Consider the following 20,763-nt stretch of genomic DNA (forward strand, 5'->3'; position numbering starts at 1 on the left):
ATAGAACCTTGGCTGCTATGAGATATTAGTTTGAGTGAAGTCAACTTTTCTTTATTCAATGCTAAAGTGTAAAATTTAAACATACACCATTATACTAACAAAAACGTGAAAAATGTTTTAGTTAAAGAAGTTACTGCATCACGCTGTACGCTCAAAAGATAACATTGAAAAAAATTTAGCAACATAATAAAAAAGCTCGAGGTAACAAAAGTTCGGGTTAAACGGTTTTTTTCTTACCGCGAATTAACTTTATTTTTAAAAATTTGTCTTCTGCGAAATTGTCATTACTAAAATAATAAGTCCATAATAAACCGTAAAATGTCTATGTCAACTATAATAAGCCAATTTATCTGAAAAAACTATGAAGTCCTTGTGCTTGTTATTTATATTTTTTGACTGCACCTTAACTAAATATTTGTTAGGTGAAAAAAATGAAATCAACATTTTAAAAAAAGAACTCAAAGTTTTGCAAGAAGCTGGACGTCAATTAAAAACTAAGAAGAACATCGAAGATGCTCATTCGTTATTGTTTAGTAAATATGTTACATTGCTAAATCGTCCTTATGCTTCTGATACAAAAAAATGGAAGAAAAGACTAAATATATTTAAGGTAAATATATATTTACTCTATGTAAATAGATCTAAAGCTTGATTAGATGATATTAACTCTATTCTATTTGACATATTCTAAATCATCAAGTTTCTTTGTAGACAGTTTATATAAATCTTCAAATTTGTTGAAAGGACTCTTGTTCAAAATTTTCTTTTTCTCTTTTTCTCTTTTTTCCATTTTTTAACATTTGCATTTGGTTTTTTGAACTCTCTGATCTTATTGTATCTGTATTTATCAGTCAATTTATCTTCCTTTATTTTAGGTACGTGGACTGATTTTTTTAAAATTGATTAAATACTAATATGATATTTATCATTAAAAAGTTCTCAAATACAGTATTTTAAGGGTGAAAAAATTATGAAAATCAGACAATTCTATAAAAAGTTATGACGTTTTTAGTAGCAAGTTTTCAATATATGGATTTCTTGATAAAACTGTCAAAAAAAATTTTTTTTTTACATAAATTGTTATAAATTTGTCAATTCTTATACAAATATCTATAATTTGGTATCAAAAAATGTTTTTTTTAATGAAATTTGTAATATTTATGTATAACAAGTTGTTATTATTTTACTCCACATCACTAGCCAATATTACAGGTTTATCTTAAAATTGGGTTTTGGGTTGTGGGTAAAGTTTAACACACCCTATCAAAATTTCATTCTTGGGTAATTCCACATCAAATCAGTCCATTGAACCATGTGTCTTCTTTTTGTGTTATATTTTGACACATTATTCTTATTTATAAAAAAATACTGTATGCAAAATTTCAGCTAAAAATGTTGAGTAACCACTCAAGATACTGCAGTTTTAATATTGACCTGGTTTCCCAAAATGACCCGGTTTTGATAAGATTCTGAAAAAATTTCTTAAAAAAATAAGAAATAAAAATGACAAAAATATGAAAATAAACATATATAATGTTTTTATGATGCTGAATTCGATAAATGTACTTAAAATGCTGACATATTAAAGAAACATACTCAAAAGTTAATAAAACAACTAGTTTCTATAAACCAACTTTGGGGCCCATTATCTAAAAACACCCTGCCAAATTTTTTTTTTTGCTAATAATATTTTCAGCTGCTTAAAATCTTACTAGGCACCAAAAATCTAACTGGAAAAAAAACTGAAACATATAGAACATTAACTTCAAAGATATATCACTTTTTCAAGAAATCCCCAAAAAATATTTGTAATTAAAATAGAAATAAGTTAATCGTAATTTAAAAAGTTACTTAAATATACAAGATTTTCAAAGGTATTGAAGATTTGAGTTATTTTGACTGTATTTGTAATAGTTCACAATATTATTGCCATTTTACTTGTACTTCTTCTATTTCAGCATTTCTCCAAGATGTATAAATTGATGAAAGCTACAAATACCAGGTAGAGTTGTTACGCCAGTAGATCTTTCTTTTTGCTCTTCACGTTGCAATTGTAGACTTACAATCTCTTTATGCAAATGAAGTTAACAACCTTGATTTTCTTAATACAAAATTCATACATAGCATCTGATGTGAGAATTTGGATTCTGTATGATCGTTTTAAACTTTCTTGCCCTGTTAACCATTTTACAGCACCACTAATCCAATTGCTAGTAAGCGACCAGGACACCGGCTAAAAAAAAGAGACTTAATCCAATAAATTTGCCAGGACCGCCAAACCCAGCTCTGGCAAATTTATTGGATTTAGCAGGGATTGATAGCCGGGTCTAGAAAAAAATTTATAATTCTTAATATATTATAATTTTATGCTTATATTTACTACTTATTAAATATGGGCATACATTTATATATTTTTAAACTACAATTTACTTTCAACAAGATTGCAAGCAACCACTATTAAGTTATGAGTTACTTTAAAATAGAAAACAAGTTAAAATACTAGGAAACGTATAACTGAAGACTTAAAAAGCTGTAAGTTGTATAAAAAAGATAAACATTAAGATAGGTAAGAGTTATAAGGTTTTTTTTGATGTTCAAGCAAAAAAACTAGATTAATAAAAGTTTTTATAGCATGAAGGGACAGGATATAGCAAAAGGATGCAACTTCTTGAAAAAAAAACCAAACAAAAATGAGTTTTGGTTTATCATTATAGAGATGATAGCTCGTTTGAGCTTAGACCATGATTGTATTTGTAGAAAAAAGAAAGAAATGCAACCTTACAACAATGGGAGAGTGACTCAAGTTTGGCAGATAAAACAGGTCTAATTACATTTACAATGTGCTTTTAGACTTGGTCTGAGAGTAAGAGAGTTGTTATTCATCAATATAGGAATGCCAACAATATTGCAATATTTTTTGCAGCTAATAAATGAGTTTTGTAGTCTAACAAAAATTGTGGACTTTAAATCCAGACTTAAAATCCAAAAGCCACTGCAAGCCTTAGGCTGTTACAGAAGAGAGATCAGATTAAAAATCTGCTGCTTGTTCTAAGCAATCAAAAAGTGAAGACTTTTTGTCAAGAGAAGAGTACTAAGTCGTCAGTAAATAGTGCCACTTTAGATTTCATGAAGATTGTTATTGTAGAAAAAAAACAATACGAGAGCAAAGGTAAAACCTTTGCTACCCTTAAAGTTACTTGAAATAAAGAAGAGGGTAAGCCTTCAAGAATTACTTTGCTACTGCAGCTAAAAAGAAATAATTTAACAACCTCAAAATCTTTATATAAAGAAACTAATAACAGAGTAAAAACTAATTGTAGGATAGTTGAAGAGGTCAAAGTGTTTTCTAGAGTTTTGAAAAATTGGAACCACTTATTTACCACTTTTTAAAAGTTTAGCAATAATTGAAGAGAGTTCTAGAGAACACTTTTTTAAGACTATGATGGAAATCTATTCTGGAGCACAAACTGTAGAAGTGTTTAATTGAGAATTAACTTTAGCATTAGAATTGGATGTTTAACAATGGTAAGTTTGTTTAACTGTTAGGAAGAGTATGGCCATTATATTAAAGAGTCAAATTAGAGAAAGATTTCTTTGCAAATAACTCTGCTTTATTCTAGGGAGAAGTAAAAAGATCAGACCCATGAATTAAAGATTAAATGTTAGATTTACTTTAGTTAATGACACTATTGAACACTAACCAAAAGTCTCTAGAACCTAACATCTGAGATAAGGTACAAGGTTTAGTAAACTGAGAATAACAGAGCTTAACATCAGGCAGAACTTTTTTAAATTGGCTTTTTGCAATAATTAAAGGAAATTTGTTCTTAAGAGAGATGTTTTTGTAAAAAAGATTAAAAAAATCATAAATGTTTAATAAAGCAACTGCTCAAGATGGTGAAAACTGTGGAGTAGAATGAGGTTTGACTTTAAATTGAAGAGAAGTAATAAAAGCTTCCAAACTTATATTCCAGAAGGAATAAAAGCTTCCAAGATGCATACATATTATGAATATAAACATATATGTTTGCTATTTATTTAGATGCTGGTATTCAATATCCTTTCATTGTTATATAAATGTTAGTATTTATATGAATTTGTATTTGCCGAATTAGAAAATAATCATATGGATGTGTGGTGTGACTCAAGCAAGACAAAAAAAGAAGGCATAATCTTAGACAGATTTGAAAAAACATTGTATCGAACAACGTTTGGTAGAAAAGAATAAAGTAATTTAGGTATCACATGTAAAGAGGCAGCAGCTTCAGTAGAAAATGGTAGTGGTAGAAGTAAAAAAACTCGAAGAGAGTGCCTTACATATTGTATGAATGAGCTTTAGTTAAGAAAAAAAAATGCTCTAGATTGTTTATATTAAAGAAACGGCATAAAACTGTACCGTCCTGCGCAACCATCAGTGAATAAAAATATTTTTTGGACAGATTGGAAAATTTTGTTTATAATATTGGTATGATTAGTTATAATATTTTGTACACATATGTTACACGTGTAATGTCATCTGATATAAAATAGTAAGAAATATGTTTCAATACACCTTTATTCAACAGTATATCACTAATGAATGTAAAGAACATTGTTGGGGTTCCAATAATAGCTCTGTATTTCATCTTAGACTACAAAAGCATAATTTTCAGCAAAGTCGCCAATAATGATAATGTTTGATTGATCCATATTTTATTTTAGTTAGTTAAGGTACTATGGTTGAGAGTGAGCAATAAAAGAATGAGCTTGTAGCTTTTCAAAGCAAGATACTAATAGTTCAACAAACGTTGGAACATCTGCTGTTTAACTTAATAGTGTTGCACGATCAGTAGTTTGCCATTGCTTTTAGTGTCTCTCAAAATCATCTTTGTATTCTACAAAATTCTCATGCAAATATTTAGTGAGGGGTTCTTTACCAGGACAATTATCACGCTGTGCAAGCATGCAGTTTTTTTTTTCTACTGAGTAAACAATTTTTGAAAGTAAATTCTTATACTTTAGTGCAATATTTAAGGCATCTACTAGCAATATGGTATTTTGGTGATAAGAACAAACACAAACTGAATGTGTAACGCTTGCACCTGGCAAAATGCACCACTTTGGTCTAAGTGAAGCAAATTTTGAGTAACTTATTTGTATTTCTGGATTTTTTTCTTTGTATAATACATATAGTTCCTTTAAATTACACAAAAGCAATTTTTTTTGTTTATAGACCTTCTTTTAAATGCTAACATAATCTTTTTTTCCACAATTTAACAGAATCTTTTATTTCTTTGTGTTTGACTTTACCTTTATACAACGGAGAGATTTTTCTTTGCTTGTTATTCTGTAACTGCAAAGTTATTTTGTACTTCTAATATCGACCAACTTGGGAGTGCCAGTGTTAGAAGTTGAATTTTGAACATAGACTTTTTTCTTTTTTGATAAACTCATGACGTCACGCTCGACTTAGAATAGTCAGTATCATACCATTCGTGACAGAGTTTTCTGATAACAATCCTTTCAGACATTACATCATCTAAATTTTTAAGTTGCTTTTCCAGATAAGTGTTTGTATAAATTCTTCATTTCACTGATAGTTAACACACACAGCTCGTGTTCTAACTTCCGTTTTTGTTTTTCATCCATTTTTTGGCTTTTAAATGTCTGTCTCTTAGATATCTCTACTCAAAGTGTATTATGTTCTAGTCTTGTTCTAATTCTTTTTTTTGTCCCATGTAAATTGACCACCTAACTACTTTTTCTCTATGCAATTTTATGCAATAGATTATCTAGATCTATAGTCCTATTCTTTTTGGATCTTAATTTGCTTGATATATAACAAAGTATTGCATTTGGGCATCTTCCTTTGTTATCACTAAACATGCAGAGTCATTTTGATAAGTTGGTCATCAATGAAACATAAAGTTGTAATTGGTTTTAAAATATTTGGGAACAGTTTTTTCCTAAAAAAATCTGTACTTCTGCAAAATAAAACAAAATGCAACAGGATTAGATTTGCAATTAGTAATTGTTTTTAAAACATCTTTTATTACCTGGATACCAATGACATGATCAAAACTTGCATCCTCAGCTGATACATGAAATTTTGTCATCCATGGTCCATTGAAGTTTTCCAAATAGTGTAAATCTTTATAATGTTGCATAAAAATAAAACAAGTAAATAATGTGAAGGGGGTTTCTTCGATATCTTAGAATAATACAGCGTTTTTATTACATCTTTAAATCTCATCTTGTTCACAACTAAAACAGTTTTGACTGCCATACAATCATTTTCAAATAATTCGCAGTGTTCCAATTCTAAACACTTTAAGGCTTCATGACATAAAATAGCATTGTCTAGACAGTGCAAATGACAGTTTAGCTTGTTCAGATTCTTGCCCCAGGTATCACATATTTTGGTAATGGTAAAATGGTTTACTGACGCTCTGTCAGACATTGTGTTGGATATATTTGAGATTATTGAACTACAACATTCATTGTAGGGAAGCAAGTAAAAATCTCAATACGTAAGAGCTAAATGATCAACTGCACTACATATATGGCTTTTATAACCAATTGCTGTTCCACCCGGTAATTTGTCTAGAGCAATGACCTGACAGTTGTTTATAGATGTAACGTGAACGGTGTTAATATGAACACCCTCTTGTGTTGTTGCATTGAGTCTATGGGTAAGATAAGAATTACAGACAGCCCATTCTGCTGATTGCAGTTCCGCTATAGTTCCAAGTTCACGAGTCATTTGCTCAACAGTATAAGGATGAAGAATATCAGTAAATTTAACGCCTAAATATTGCCCAATTTTTTGATTTAGGAATCCGATATTACTTTTCGGAACATAAGCTAATAACATGCTATAAATTATCATCCTTATTTGTAAAGGGTAGGTCTTTTTATCTTCTGACAAATTAGCATTTGGTATTTTCCCCTTTTTCATCTGGTTCATATCATTTTTTAATTGAGCAATAAACTTTTATTTGCCTTCATGTCAGTATTATGTTTTACTTTTATTTGCATTAAATTTTTCTTTTACTTTTAATGTCTTTGTTTTTGCTTTAAGGTTGCCAATTATCCTTTTGTAATGATTTGATTTCATTTGTTGTTTTAGTTCTAACTTCTGCTTTTAAAGCTGAGATGTTTTCTTTTCTTTTGATATTTTGCCTGAGTACTTTTAACTTATATGACATGCTATTTAATTTCGGTTTTACTTGTGCTATTTTTTCCCAGTGATCTTTGGTTGAGCTTACTAACTGAGAAGATAAGTATGATAACTTTTTGAGGATTTTTTTTTTCATAGGGGTGAGTTCTTCTCATGCATGCTTTCTTGTTTCATTTTTTGTAGTATTTAAAGAAGAGAAAGGTTTGCTATTAAAGAAAGGTAAAATAGCAATTTGTTTATTGGTTGATAAAACAGAATACTCAGAAACAGGAATTGATGAATTACATTGATTAAGGTACATTGACTATGTCATTGAGATACTTTTTGAATGGTTCACAAAGGGTTTATTACAAAATTCAGTGAACTTTGAATAACTTCATACATAGTTGCTAACCCATTTTTTTGAAACATTAAGAACATTATCGAGTTGATATTTATTAGTGCTTAAGTTAAATATCTCATTGACTTGTTTAGGAGTTTTAACAATTGACTCACTATTAGTAAGAAATAAAAAGATTACATGTCAATTTTTATTCAGAATGTGTTTATTTTGTCATGCAAAGTGAAGTTAACAGCTAAATAATTCTTCACTGCACCACGAAACACACCACTTTTGTTTTTCGGACCCTTTTCTTAAAAAATTTCTTTAAAAAGTATGTAAAAACAGTTCATAAAATATAATTTAATTTAGGAAAAGTGAATCGATGAAATATTGTAAATGGTTAACAATTGTTAACATTATAATCAGTCGTGGACAGAAAAGGCGTGCGATCACACTCTATTCCTCTATACACATTTATTTATATTTTGCAACAACTTAACCACTGCTTGTTAGGTTTTTGAAAATGTTTTAAAAATACACTAAATAAAGTATAAGGTAATAAAACGAGAAATTGCTTTTAAAGATTGTATACCATAAAAGACATTTATTTAAATTATCGAAAGATATTATATTGTTAAAAAGTGAATATTTTACGATGAATGTAAATGTTTTTAAAACAATTTGTACAATCAATTTTATAAACAACAACAAAAATGATTGTTTTAATAAACTTTTTTTGAGAGTCCATAAATTTAATAGTGGAAAACATAACAAAGTTATTATTTTTATGTAAACTTTCTAATAAAATTTGTTTACACTAAGGTAAATGGTTTTTAATAAAGTTTTGAAATGCTATTAAATAAGTTATCATTGAATATTAAATAAATAATTAAAAATAATTTTTTATTAGAGTTTTAGTTTTTCAGATTTATATTAGTTGATTTATTTTTAGAGTTATTGGTTTTAATTTCTCTTTTGTTAAGATTTCTTTTTTTTTTTTATAGTTTAGCCTGTTAAGTCTTTTGTTGGTTTTTAAGCTCGTTTTTAATTATCTAAAGAGCTGTGGTCAATAAAAGTCAAAATAAATTAAAACAATACAAATAATTTTCATAAATTTGCAAAGTACTGATCATATTATTAGCATAAAAATTGGTTCCGTAAATTACGATTTGTGCGTACCTGTTTATCTATTGGTCTATATATATACAACTCTCGGAATTAGGAAAAATGAGGTCAGCCATATATTGCTGACCTCAAACTGTTAGAGCTTGGCATTAGGCCGGCAAAAAAAACTGACACAAAGGGATTAACATGAAACAGAAATGAGGTCAGCAATTGCCAAATGCCGACCCTGATTCAGAGGGTTGTGTGTGTATATATATATATATATATATATATATATATATATATATATATATATATATATATATATATATATATACATATATATATATATATATATATATATATATATATATATATATATATATATATATATATATAAAATTTAACAAATTGTTGCATTAGATGTTGCACTAGATCTTCCTTTAGCTCTAGTAAACATATTACTTCTTCACTTTATATATATTTTGAAACCTTGCACTTGCTGTCTCTTTTTTAAGTGTCTTGGTAATTGAAAAATATCTCTGTTATTAACAATTTATTACATCTTTCATCATGTTGATAAGTTGGCCATTGATAGAACATAAACCTGTAAAAATTTTAAAATTAAGAATGCCAAATTCGATGTTCTGTGAAACAGAACAGTGCAACTGAGTTCTATTTACAAACTTGAATTGTTTGCAAAATGTTTATTACTACCTGCTGGGTTTGACTCGATACAAAAAAATCTAATAGTGAAAATTATTTAAACACTTTATTTGAAATTCCCCTTCCCCACTTGTCTTTGTAATTACTTTATTTTGTAATTGCTACTACATATTTATTACTATTAAGATAATATTTTTAGTAATTGATTATACTTAACATACTTTAAAAAGTAAAATGCAAATATTACGATATTTAAACTACTTTAAACAGTTATAAAAAAATTTAAATTAGAATTGATAAAAAACATTATCGTCATACAACATTAAGCTTAATAATGTTGCAAACATTATTAAGCTTAATGTTTTATGATGATAATGTTTTTAATTAATTTTAATTTTTATAATGTTTATTATTTAATTTTATTATATGGGTGTCACTGCTGTTTCCATTTAATTAAATTTCTAATTATTTTGAGTGAACATTAAAAATTTGCAAAAAGAAATTTTAGTCTTCTAAAATCCTATTTGCAAATTGTTTTAAATTTTTATAAAATTTTTTAAAATTTCAAATTTCAAATTCAAGATTATTTGAACAAGAGAATTTTAGAAGACTAAATTTCTCTTGTTCAAATAGATTTCTTTTTAAAATGAATTCCTAATAAATATCTTGATATCACTATAAATAAAATAAAAATATGAAAAAGAAATTGTATTCCCTTTTCCATAATCTGTTCAAAATTTCTTCTTAATACAATTTTTAGTTTTAACAATAAATATGGTATAAATAAAAACTTTGCAAATGCTAACTTTTGCAAGTAAATTTTGAGCGTATTAAGTATATTTATTAGTTAAGTTTAGAATTTAAATTTATGGTTGTTTTGATTTGCAATATAGGAAAAATTAGTGGGTTGTACTTATCCATTAAATACATTCAGGGACCGTTTTGGACAGCGATACAAATATTGTTTTTTTTTGTTGAAAAAAACGACGGTATTCAACAATATTTCCGTTAAATTTTTCTGCGACGGGGGTACCGCTGCCCAAGTTTTTTTCCTAGAATAGTCCCTGACATCACACTAAATTTAACTTCAAAATAGATGTTGGAAATTATTGACTTCCATAATAAATAAATTTATTTGCAACAATGCAAATGATCCCAGTCTAAACATGGCTCAGATAAGTGGCACTTGTGAATTTTTGTGCTTTTACACTTACAAGATTCTCATCTCGCCTTGCTCATCTCATGTGCCTTGCGGTCTCCGAATTCACCCTATGGTGTTTTAAGTGCTTTGCTTGCACTTTTTCACAGGTAAAAACCCACTGGTCTTGATAAAAATACAAAATTACATCCACGAAAAGTTTAAGTATTTACTTTTTTTAATAAATAGGAAAGCTTGGGAAGACATCAATTGTTGAATAACTATGAAGTTTTATATAATGGCACAGCTAAATATGGTATCAATCAATATTCAGATTGGTCTCTTGAAGAGTTCAAAAATTGTAATTTTTTGTTTTGTTTCTATTGTTACGTTTTACTTTTAACTTTTTTTGTTATTTGTTAAATGCAAATGCAGTTTTTGTTTTATTTTATAATGAAATTAGAGAGCAGATATTTTTTCGAATTTTACAGAAAAAATATATAAAAATTATTTAATACTATTTTATAAATATTACAGATGTACAATTGTATAGTATTATTTCTGATTTATTTGCGTTTAAAAAAATACGAAATAAAAAAAGGTAATACAGGTAATATTAAAATTACTCTTATGTAAAACCAAAATTAAAAAAAAACAACTAGTTAAAATAGTGTGCAATGGTGATGAAAATTGTACTTTTTTAAATTTGATTTGAACAAAAACAAAGTGGGCGAGTAAACAATATAATCAGGTAGAGAATTCCTTATCTTGATAATTTTTTCACAATAGAAAAATCTTTGTGTATTATTTTTACATTTAATCATTTAATATGTGAATTAAGTTTTATATATATATATATATATATATAAAACTTAATTCACATATTATATATATATATATATATATATATATATATATATATATATATATATATATATATATATATATATATATATATATATATATATATATTAGGGTGTCCCAAAAAACAACATTTTTGAAAAATATATGCAGAGACCCCCTTAATGTGTTCTATCTAATACAAAAACACTAGATTTAAAATTTTTTTAGATAAAAAGTATTTTAAGGGGTCCCTCAAGACCCTCGAATATTTAATGGGTCCCTAATATTTTCAAAAAAAAAGTTTTTTAAAAGTATGTCAACCTGGTACTCAAATGAAGCAAAATTATATAAAAATTTCAAAAATAATATTTAATTTGGAAAAATTTTAACTTATTTATTAAAATTGTCATAAAATTACATAAAAAATGCATTTTTTTGTTTTTTGTTAAAAAATGTAATTTTTCATAAAATAAAACCAAAAATAACAATTCTATATTTGAAATCTATATTATTTTTGAAATTTTTATATAATTTCGCTTCATTTGAGTACCAGGTTGATATATTTTTGAAAAATTTTTTTTTTGAAAATATTAGGGATCCATTAAATATTCTAGAGTCTTGAGGGACCCCTTAAAATATTTTTATGGGGTCCCTCAAGACTCTCAAATATTTAATCTTTAAAAACACTAGATTTAAAATATTCAAAAAAATTTTAAATCTAGTGTTTTTGTATTAGATAGAACACATTAAGGGGGTATCTGCATATATTTTTCAAAAATGTTGTTTTTTGGGACACCCTAATATATATATATGTATATATATATATATATATATATATATATATATATATATATATATATATATATATATATATATATATATATATATATATATATATATATATATATATATTAGGGTGTCCCAAAAAAAAAAAAAAAATTTTTTTTTCCTTTAGTTTTGTGTGTAGTTTTGTCCATTAAAAGTGAAAATAAGAAGATTATTGGAAAATTATGAAGTTTCCCCCCCCCCCTTCTTTTAAAGATTTTATGTGTACCTGTCATTCACCTCAAAAATGTTTGTTTTGCTGACCTGGCAGATTATGGAAAAAGTTATAGAGAAATTATCACAGTTTTGTAAATTTACTTTACTATTTTATGTGAAAATATGGCTTATGTGCACAAGCACAGTCGATGCCCCATTTAATGACTTGGAATTCTGCAAAGAAATGCTTATTTATAAAAAAATTGACAATGATGTTGCTGTTGCTGCCCTGGAAACATTTAATCAGCATCTTTGATATTTAACCGAAGAAATATCCCCTCTTTCATTATTTTCTGATAAGATATCTGATTGTGATAAAACTAAAATTGGTGAAACAATTCTGAAAAATATAAAAGAAAACTGTGAACATGATATAGGCTTTGGTTGGCAAAGTCCCCAACCACCATCCAAAAAAGTCAAAAATAAAAATTTTTCGATTTTTTTTTTTTTTTACTTTTAGTAGATAAAAATACATATGAAACTGATTGAAAATCTAAAAATAGTTAAAAACTAAAAAAATTTATGTCATTTAGGGACACCCAAATATATATAAAAATTATTTGAACATAATGAATCTGAATATTTAGTCTTTTGAACATAATGAATCTGAATATTTAGTCTTTTGAACATATTATCTTCTTTTGGAAATGAGTAAAACTAAAACATAATAAAAATGAAAAGTTCTATTAATGGTGGTAGCAAATAAAAGCTGCTTAAAAACAAGTTCTTTTAAGAAGATACTTAAAAGTTAAGTTAAAGCAAGGACATTTTTATTTAAAAACATTTTATCATCAAGTTATATTTTAACAATGACTATCATTTAGATCGTCTTACTAGAGATCTGGGAATGTTTTCTGATTTTTCTACTCAAAAGATTTATTTGAACAATGAAAATGAAATTTGTTCCATTCAAAAGAAAGCATATCCTAATTCAAAAGATTGGTAAGGAAATAAATAAAAAATTCTTTAAAAAAAAAAGTAAAATAAAACGTCTAAGAAAGTTTCATTTTTATAAAAGCTTTTTTTAAAAACCCTAAATTATGATAAATTTAGAAATAGAATATAAAAATCTGCAAATGATTATAAATATTTCAGAGGTGTATGAATAAATATTTTATATTTTTATATTTTTTCAGAGTTGTATGAATAAATATTTTATATTTTTGAGTTGTTCAATAATAAGAATTTTTACTAATTTAGTTTAATATAGTATAAGTATATATAGTATAATAATATAGTATATTAATAGTTAAGATTAAATTTTTTATTTTTTAATTTTTTTTTAATTTTTTTAATTTTTATTTCATTCTTTTTAGTTTTTAAAAACTTTGAAACTTAATTTATAAACTTTAAATATTATACTTCAAGTGAAATAAGTAACTAATAAAAAATAAATATTGTTCATTGTTTAACTACTCCAACTATTTCAGGTGAAGTAAATAATTCATAAAAATTAAATATGGACAATTTTCCCTTAGTAAAAAAAAAAGTTTTTAAAGTGGATTACCCACATAAATTTGCCCAAGGTTATTGCACAGATAATCATCATAGATCAGATACCCCTTTCGTTTTTATGATTGACAAAGATTTTTTCTATGAGACAAAGGTGCAATATGACTTCTTGTCCCACTAACAATGTTTGCTATTGAAAATCTATTAACAGTAATCAAAATTTTTTTTATTATGCAGTATTTGACCTGTTGTCGAACTTTGTAAACAAGCAACAAATCTTTTCACAGTGCCATCTTTTTTATCACATGTTGGTTTGTCATGGTTTGTTGCAAAAAAATCCAGATGCAATGAACAGAAAAATCTTCAGCATGGTGACATAAATTGTTAAAATGTTTGCAGTTTTTATTATGTCCTGTACACAGAAAAATAATCAATCTTTATAATTATGCAACAAAAATTTATTTGATATGATTAATGGTTTGATGCATTGTCCAATCCAACATCATTGTTAGTCTAACATCATTATCCAATCCAACATCATAGTCTTCTGAAATTGCGCAAGAAGAAGATGACTCCAATTTCTTTTTAATATGGTAAATCATAGTTGGATAAAAGGAGCACTACCTGCTTCAATGGTAAATCTGTATTTCATCTTGTACTAAAAATATGTCTCTGCAAAATTTGCCAAGATAGTTGTCTCATTAAGAATAATTATCTCCTTGAGATCATTTTAATTGCTTGGATATGATTTGGTGATAAATGAACAAGGATTAAATTTATCAAGCTTTTTACACAAAAAATGCTTCATTGTTAGTTATAGTTCATAATTATTTCTTATTGTTTGCTTCAAAGGTCAGTTCTACCCATTGTTGCCCACTGTTTAAAAGCAACTGTTAACTTCATTTTGATTACTTTCATCACTTTTATATTACTCTTCATAATTATTATTTTGTGTAAGATAGTGTTGCATGTAATTTATGGCAACTTGCATGCTAGGACAACTGTTGCATTGGTTCATCTGCTGCAGACATGATGTTAATTTATGTCTGCATTGTGGACAAAGTATTCTATCTAGTACTAAAAATTTTATTTTATTGTATAGGACTTTGCTGTGCACAAGTTGTTTTACAAAGGCTGTCAGTAAAATAAAATTAACTCTTTAAATATCTATACAAATATTAATAAAGCTATCATAAGATAAAATTTGTCTGTTGTTTAATCTATTTAATTTAAAATAATTTTTTTAAACTTGTAACATTCTCCAACATTTATTGGCAAATTTTAAACTAATTTTAGTTTAATGTCTCTAGGAATAAATGAAAGTATAACCCAAAGTAACAAAACAATTTGTCTTGCTTATTTTAAAATCAAAAAAGGATCATCAAAAATTTTGAATTAAGTAATTTTTATTCCATCTTCAGAATTTAGCAACTTAATTTTTTTTATTTTTATATTTTAGCAACAAAATATTTAGGTAACTTTTTTTTTTCGTTTTCTTTAGATAGAGTTTAAAATTTATCATAAAATTTTTTTGCTATAAATAATAATATAGGGTTTAAAATTAAAATAACTGCTACAAAATCTATAATGGAGAATGTCGTGAGTCCAGATAGGGAGTTTTTAACCTTAGGTTTAAAATGTCATATCTTCATCATGCCCCAAGAGGCCTAAACCATATTTTACATTGAGATAGATCAACTTTCATTTGAAAAAAAATTTGAATCCAAGGAAGTTAGGCAACTCTGGGAGTTTATGAAAGTGCGACCTATAGTAATGGAACATAAAAATTGTCTTAAAACTTTAAATTGATCGTCACCACATCCTTGAAAGTACTGTGCTTAACATGTTTCTCTGTGCAATGATCTTGTTTGCCAAGGTTAGTATTTCAGAGTTAAAATTCTAGAGGTTTAATGACGCATCAAAAAAAAAAAAAAAAAAAAAGAGTAGAGACCTTGTCTGTAGTCAAGGAGGGGATTTTGAGTTACTAGCTTTTAAGTCTTTTTTGAAAGCATCAAATCACATGGTTGGCGTTTATATGAGTCATCCTCGCCAATTTAAAAATAAACAACATTTTTTTGTTAACATTATTATTATTTGAACATTTTTATATTATTTTAAAAGCAGTTATTGAAGTGTATTTTTTAATATTATTTTAAAAGCAATTATTGAAGTATATTTTTTTAAATCAGGATTGGAATGTCAACAAAGATTAAAGATCAGAAAAATGTAATTTTTTTACTACTAATTTTTATACTAATAATTTTTTTATATTGGTGATTATAGTAAAAAGTGCATTATAAAGGTTATTGTGTAAAATACTATTTTTTAATTTTTAATATTGCTTTATTAAAGTTATTCATTGTATTTATGGAGTGTGTTAAAACCAGTTTTGCTTATGCTTAATGGTGTCTGGTATTACAGGTTTTGTGGGGATTTACATGACCCTTAAAGTCTTTGATATAACCTTTTGTGATACAACAAAAAAGTGCAAGGTTTTTTATATTCCATTAAATTGTCAAAGTTACTTTTTGAATTTTAATTATCTTAATTTTAAAGTGTTTCAGGGAGATTGTTATTATTCTTAGTTAGCTTAGTAACAATTAAATGAAGTGTTTTTAAAATCATGATTGCTTTTTTATTTATGTTATTAACAATTCATTTAAATTGTTTGATACTTGTATTACTGAATATTGGTTGAGTAAATCTTCCTTATTGTGAAAATCAACTTAAGTACTTAGTTTTTACTTTTCTTTAATATTGTTTTTTCAAAAAAAAAAAATCTTCTTTTTTTTTTTGTAACATTTTGTTAATTGTCATCATATTGGTATAATAATGCAGGTTTGATAATGCCTCCTGGTGGTAAAGTAACATTCTGTTAAAAGGCTAACATTTTAGGAAGGCGGAGGCTATTGGCAGTGGCCTCGTTAAAAATGTTTGGAATCAAAATAATTTGGTTTCTGCCTCCAGTGGCTTGAACCTCTCAATTTGCGTTCACAGTCAGAGTTTTTTATTAGAGACAAAAAATTTTGAAGATCAACGGTAGTAAGGAGGCAGAAGCCATTGGTAGCTGCCTCCAGAAGAAATTTAGGAGGTAAAGTGATTTGGGCGCCCTGTCCAGTAGCTTCTGCCTCCCAACTGACTGTGGCTGTGAAATCGGAAGCGGAATTTTTGCCTCCCACCAGCGGAAGTAATGAAAAACATTTTCATTGTTTTTAAGTTAACAATTTAAATATTAATTAAAAGTATAAAATGTTTAAATATTAATTAAAAGCAAATATTAAAAGTTTGATATCAAAGTTGCGTTTTATATGATTTCATGCAAAACAAATAATTATTTTAAAAAATTTTAATTTTTCTTCTAAAATTATCGAATAAATTAGTAGTTTAATATTCAAAATAAAAGTTAAAAATGTTACTTTCAAGCCATTGGCAAAAAAAATCATTTAAAAAAAAAAATAATATTGAGTTGTCACAATCTATAAAATGTTTAAAAGTATTGAATTAATACTTTGAAATTTTTAAAAGTTTAATATGTTAAAAACGTTTAAAAATTTTAAACTTTTAAAAGTTTAAACATTTAAAATGTTTAAAAGTTCAAAAAGATTTAAATTGAGTTAAAACATTTTAAAAGGTTCAAATTGAGTATTTAAACATTAAAATTGTTTCAGCGGCATTTCTTTTTGTAAGTTTCCAACCTATAAAATGCCATCAAGCATTATTTGTATATATACCGTCAATTGATATATGTTTACTTCACTGCGCCTATCCCTATTTATTTCATTCAGTCAATGTACACTATACTAATACACTTGGACTACAACTTGTTGTGTTGAAGTTGTATGTTTTAGCGGATATTTTTCATCATTGCACTGTTTGTCAAAGTGTGGAAAGACCATACAAAAGATTTCTCAAATTAAAAAAAAATATAAAAACAATAAATAAGTATAATTTTTAATACATAATTATAGGAAAAATGGTCATGCTACCTCATAATGTAGGCTTTGTGACATCTAAGGAGCTACACCATCTTTAATTTAGAATCGCTTCTGATTGATTTTAATTAATGGAAAATTTTTTGCAGTCATTCTAAATATCGAGGAAATACACTCATCAAAAGTCATTTTTATTGTTCACTTTTTTTTAAATTCTAACCGTCTTGTTTATAAAGATCCCCCCATTTATTTGGCAGGTGAGAGTATTAAGTTTTTTTTTTTTTAACTGAATAGCTGTCATCAGACTTTCATCAGACTTAAAAAAATGCTAATTTAAGAGCCATTTTTTAACATAAACCATTTTAAAAACCATTTAAAAGATAATCCAAAGATGGTGTCAATAAAAATGATTATGTATTAAATTTTCATTAAAAGTAGTCTCTAACGTTGTCCAATAGCTTATGAAGCAACTGTTTTCCCTGTTTAAAAGAGCTGCAGATTCTTTATTTTTTGAAATGTTTAATATTCTGACTCTCCCGTTTATCAAGATTCCCCTGGTTTATAGATCTTATAATTTCTGACCACTCTGTTTAATTTGCAGGTGAGAGTATAAATTTATTTGTTATATTTCAAGCTGAACAGCTTAGACTTTCATCAGAACTAACAGAATACTAATATAAAACCCACTATTAATTATCAATTAAGATTAGTATAAAATCTTATGCAATTATAGTTGTATGTAGTTGAGAATATGATACGATTTGTTAACAGTATATCAAAATATTTAAAGTATAATCATTTCCAAAAAAAAAAAGTTTTTAGTCAACGCTTTTAAGTATTTAAAAAATCTGTTTTGTGATCAGGTTGTATTTTGTAAATACTATTGAGTCAATAGTATTCACAAAATACAATTTTACATGGGGAGTAATACAATAGGAATTGTAATACCAGTTATTGGTTTACCGGTAAATACCTAAATTTGGTTCAAGTTTTTAACTGGTAAATTTTTGTTGTTTACTAGTAAATCAAGCTTTTTGCTATGTCAGAATTGTTTTAATTCCTAATTGCTAAATATTTTTATCTAATAAAGAACGTACTCTAAATATTGAATAAATTATTTATTTTCTTGTCAATAAATTAAAAATTAAAAATATAAGTGTAAATCATTCTTTTGTTTGAACTTATTGCTTGAGTAAACTTAACCACTCTAATTAAACAACATTTGAAATATCAATTCTGTTGTAAGAAATTTTATTAAAAAAAAAAGTTAAACATTAAAATATATTAATTTTATTAATTCTTAATGATTGTTCTAAAGATGTTGTAGTTTTCAATAGAAAGGTGGATGCTACTAGAAATATGGATAAAGGTGGATGCTACTAGAAGCTTGAACATTTTGCAGCTAAAAATTTATTTATTTTTATTTAATTTATATTCTCATATTTAATCAAAGATGAAAAAAGGTGCGACCTTACAAAATGACCTTAAGTGGAACACACATTTCCAAAATATCCATCAGAAATGTTGCGCTGGAATGTCTGCTATCCATCGCCTCATTTGGTATCCTTTAATATGGAAAACTTACTAAACTAGAGTATCATTTTTACAATGTTTAAAAAAATACTCAGATCCAAGATCAGTAGCAAAGTGACATACAGATTAACACATAATGCAGAATATTTATTGAAAATATTTAAACCAATTGGATAAGTTGCAAAGAGATCAAACAAAAATGTGACACTGTTGAAATTCTTAAGAGCTGATTTCATTTTTATCAACTAAAAAAAAAAAATATTGGAAATAAGATATCTTAGACTGTCAGTGATGCTTATTTCCATTGCAAACACACTAGATCCCAGATATTTTGGATCTAATCTTTCTGAAAATGAAAATGAAGCTGCAATGACATTCACAGATAAAGAAATTAAGAACTTGGTACCAATAATATTCTAGCTGAAAGCCAAATCTGCTCCATTCGATAAAGGCTATTTGTATAGTAAATCTGATTTAAAAATGTAAAAAAATTAACCAATAGAATGGTTAAAACCTCTAAAATCTTTGGACTGCAACATAATAGAATACAATAGAATGTTAATAGAATACATAATACATAATAGAATACAATAGAATGCAACATAATAGAATACAATAGAATGGTTAAAACCTCTAAAATCTTTGGACTGCAACATAATCATGGATATTGAATTTTTATTAGAGGCACCAGCTTCTAGTGCTAATTGAGAGAATTTTGCTAATTGAGAGAATTTTTTCGACTTTTGGGCTTGTTCATTAAATAATGATGTATTGGTTGATAAATTAAAGCAGTAATGTTAATAGAAAATATAATTTACTCAAGTAAAACAACTAATGCTTTTTTTTATTGAAAAAGTTGACTAAACAAGGCTTATTTAAAAAAGGAGTTTAAACCAAAAAAAACATGTTTTTTTTTTTTGCAACTCTGAGGAAAATGTGCATTGAGCAAAAACAACTTCATAACTTGATGAAGCAAAAACTACTTAATAACAATGAACTACACAAAATAAACTTGATGAAATAAGATTGAAACAAAAACAACTTAATAACATTTTACAAAAAGAATTACAAAAAGAAAATTTTCCAAAAAAGAAGTAAAAACAAAATATAAGTACATTTTATTTAATAACAGTGCAAACAATTATAATCTAACCACTTGGCATCTTTTTCTGCACAATTCACATGTGCCCACTGCTGACAGCTTAAACACTATCATCTTTTTTCTTGTTGCATTTTTTTTTAAAGGTTGGCTGGTAAAAATCTGGCTCATTTTAGACCCTTTGATTTTTGTTTTTTTGCTGCTTTCTGTACCTGTTCCAAGACTTTTTAAACTGGTGTATCAGTTAATATAGCAGAATTTTGTTTCCGATTTCTGGGCTTATTTAAAGAATTTTTTCTAGGTTGAGCTTTTTCAAAAAGCCTCACTTTTTCAGAAGATGGTATAAATGAAGGGTTTGGACTAGTACCTGGTGTGCTGTTTAAATCTGGAAAATTTCTTTTCTTAGATATTGATTCGTTTGAATTAAATTTATTGAGATTTTTTTGTTTACAATCCACAGCTGAAACTTTGTTA

The 20,763-nt window shown here is 26.5% G+C and overlaps 1 protein-coding gene across 1 annotated transcript in view; it reads left to right on the forward strand.

Moving 5' to 3' along the window:
- Positions 1 to 278: 278 nt before the first annotated feature.
- Positions 279 to 20,763, forward strand: part of LOC100199722 (cathepsin O) — a 64,073-nt gene continuing 43,588 nt past the window's right edge. The window contains exons 1-4 of the mRNA XM_065792909.1: positions 279 to 610; positions 10,639 to 10,750; positions 13,098 to 13,215; positions 15,915 to 15,951. Of these exons, the coding sequence (XP_065648981.1) occupies positions 362 to 610; positions 10,639 to 10,750; positions 13,098 to 13,215; positions 15,915 to 15,951 (516 nt within the window). The 5' untranslated portion in view covers positions 279 to 361. The remainder of the gene's footprint in view (positions 611 to 10,638; positions 10,751 to 13,097; positions 13,216 to 15,914; positions 15,952 to 20,763) is intronic.

This window comes from Hydra vulgaris, chromosome 03, assembly GCF_038396675.1.
Source record: "Hydra vulgaris chromosome 03, alternate assembly HydraT2T_AEP".
Classification (NCBI taxonomy): domain Eukaryota; kingdom Metazoa; phylum Cnidaria; class Hydrozoa; order Anthoathecata; family Hydridae; genus Hydra; species Hydra vulgaris.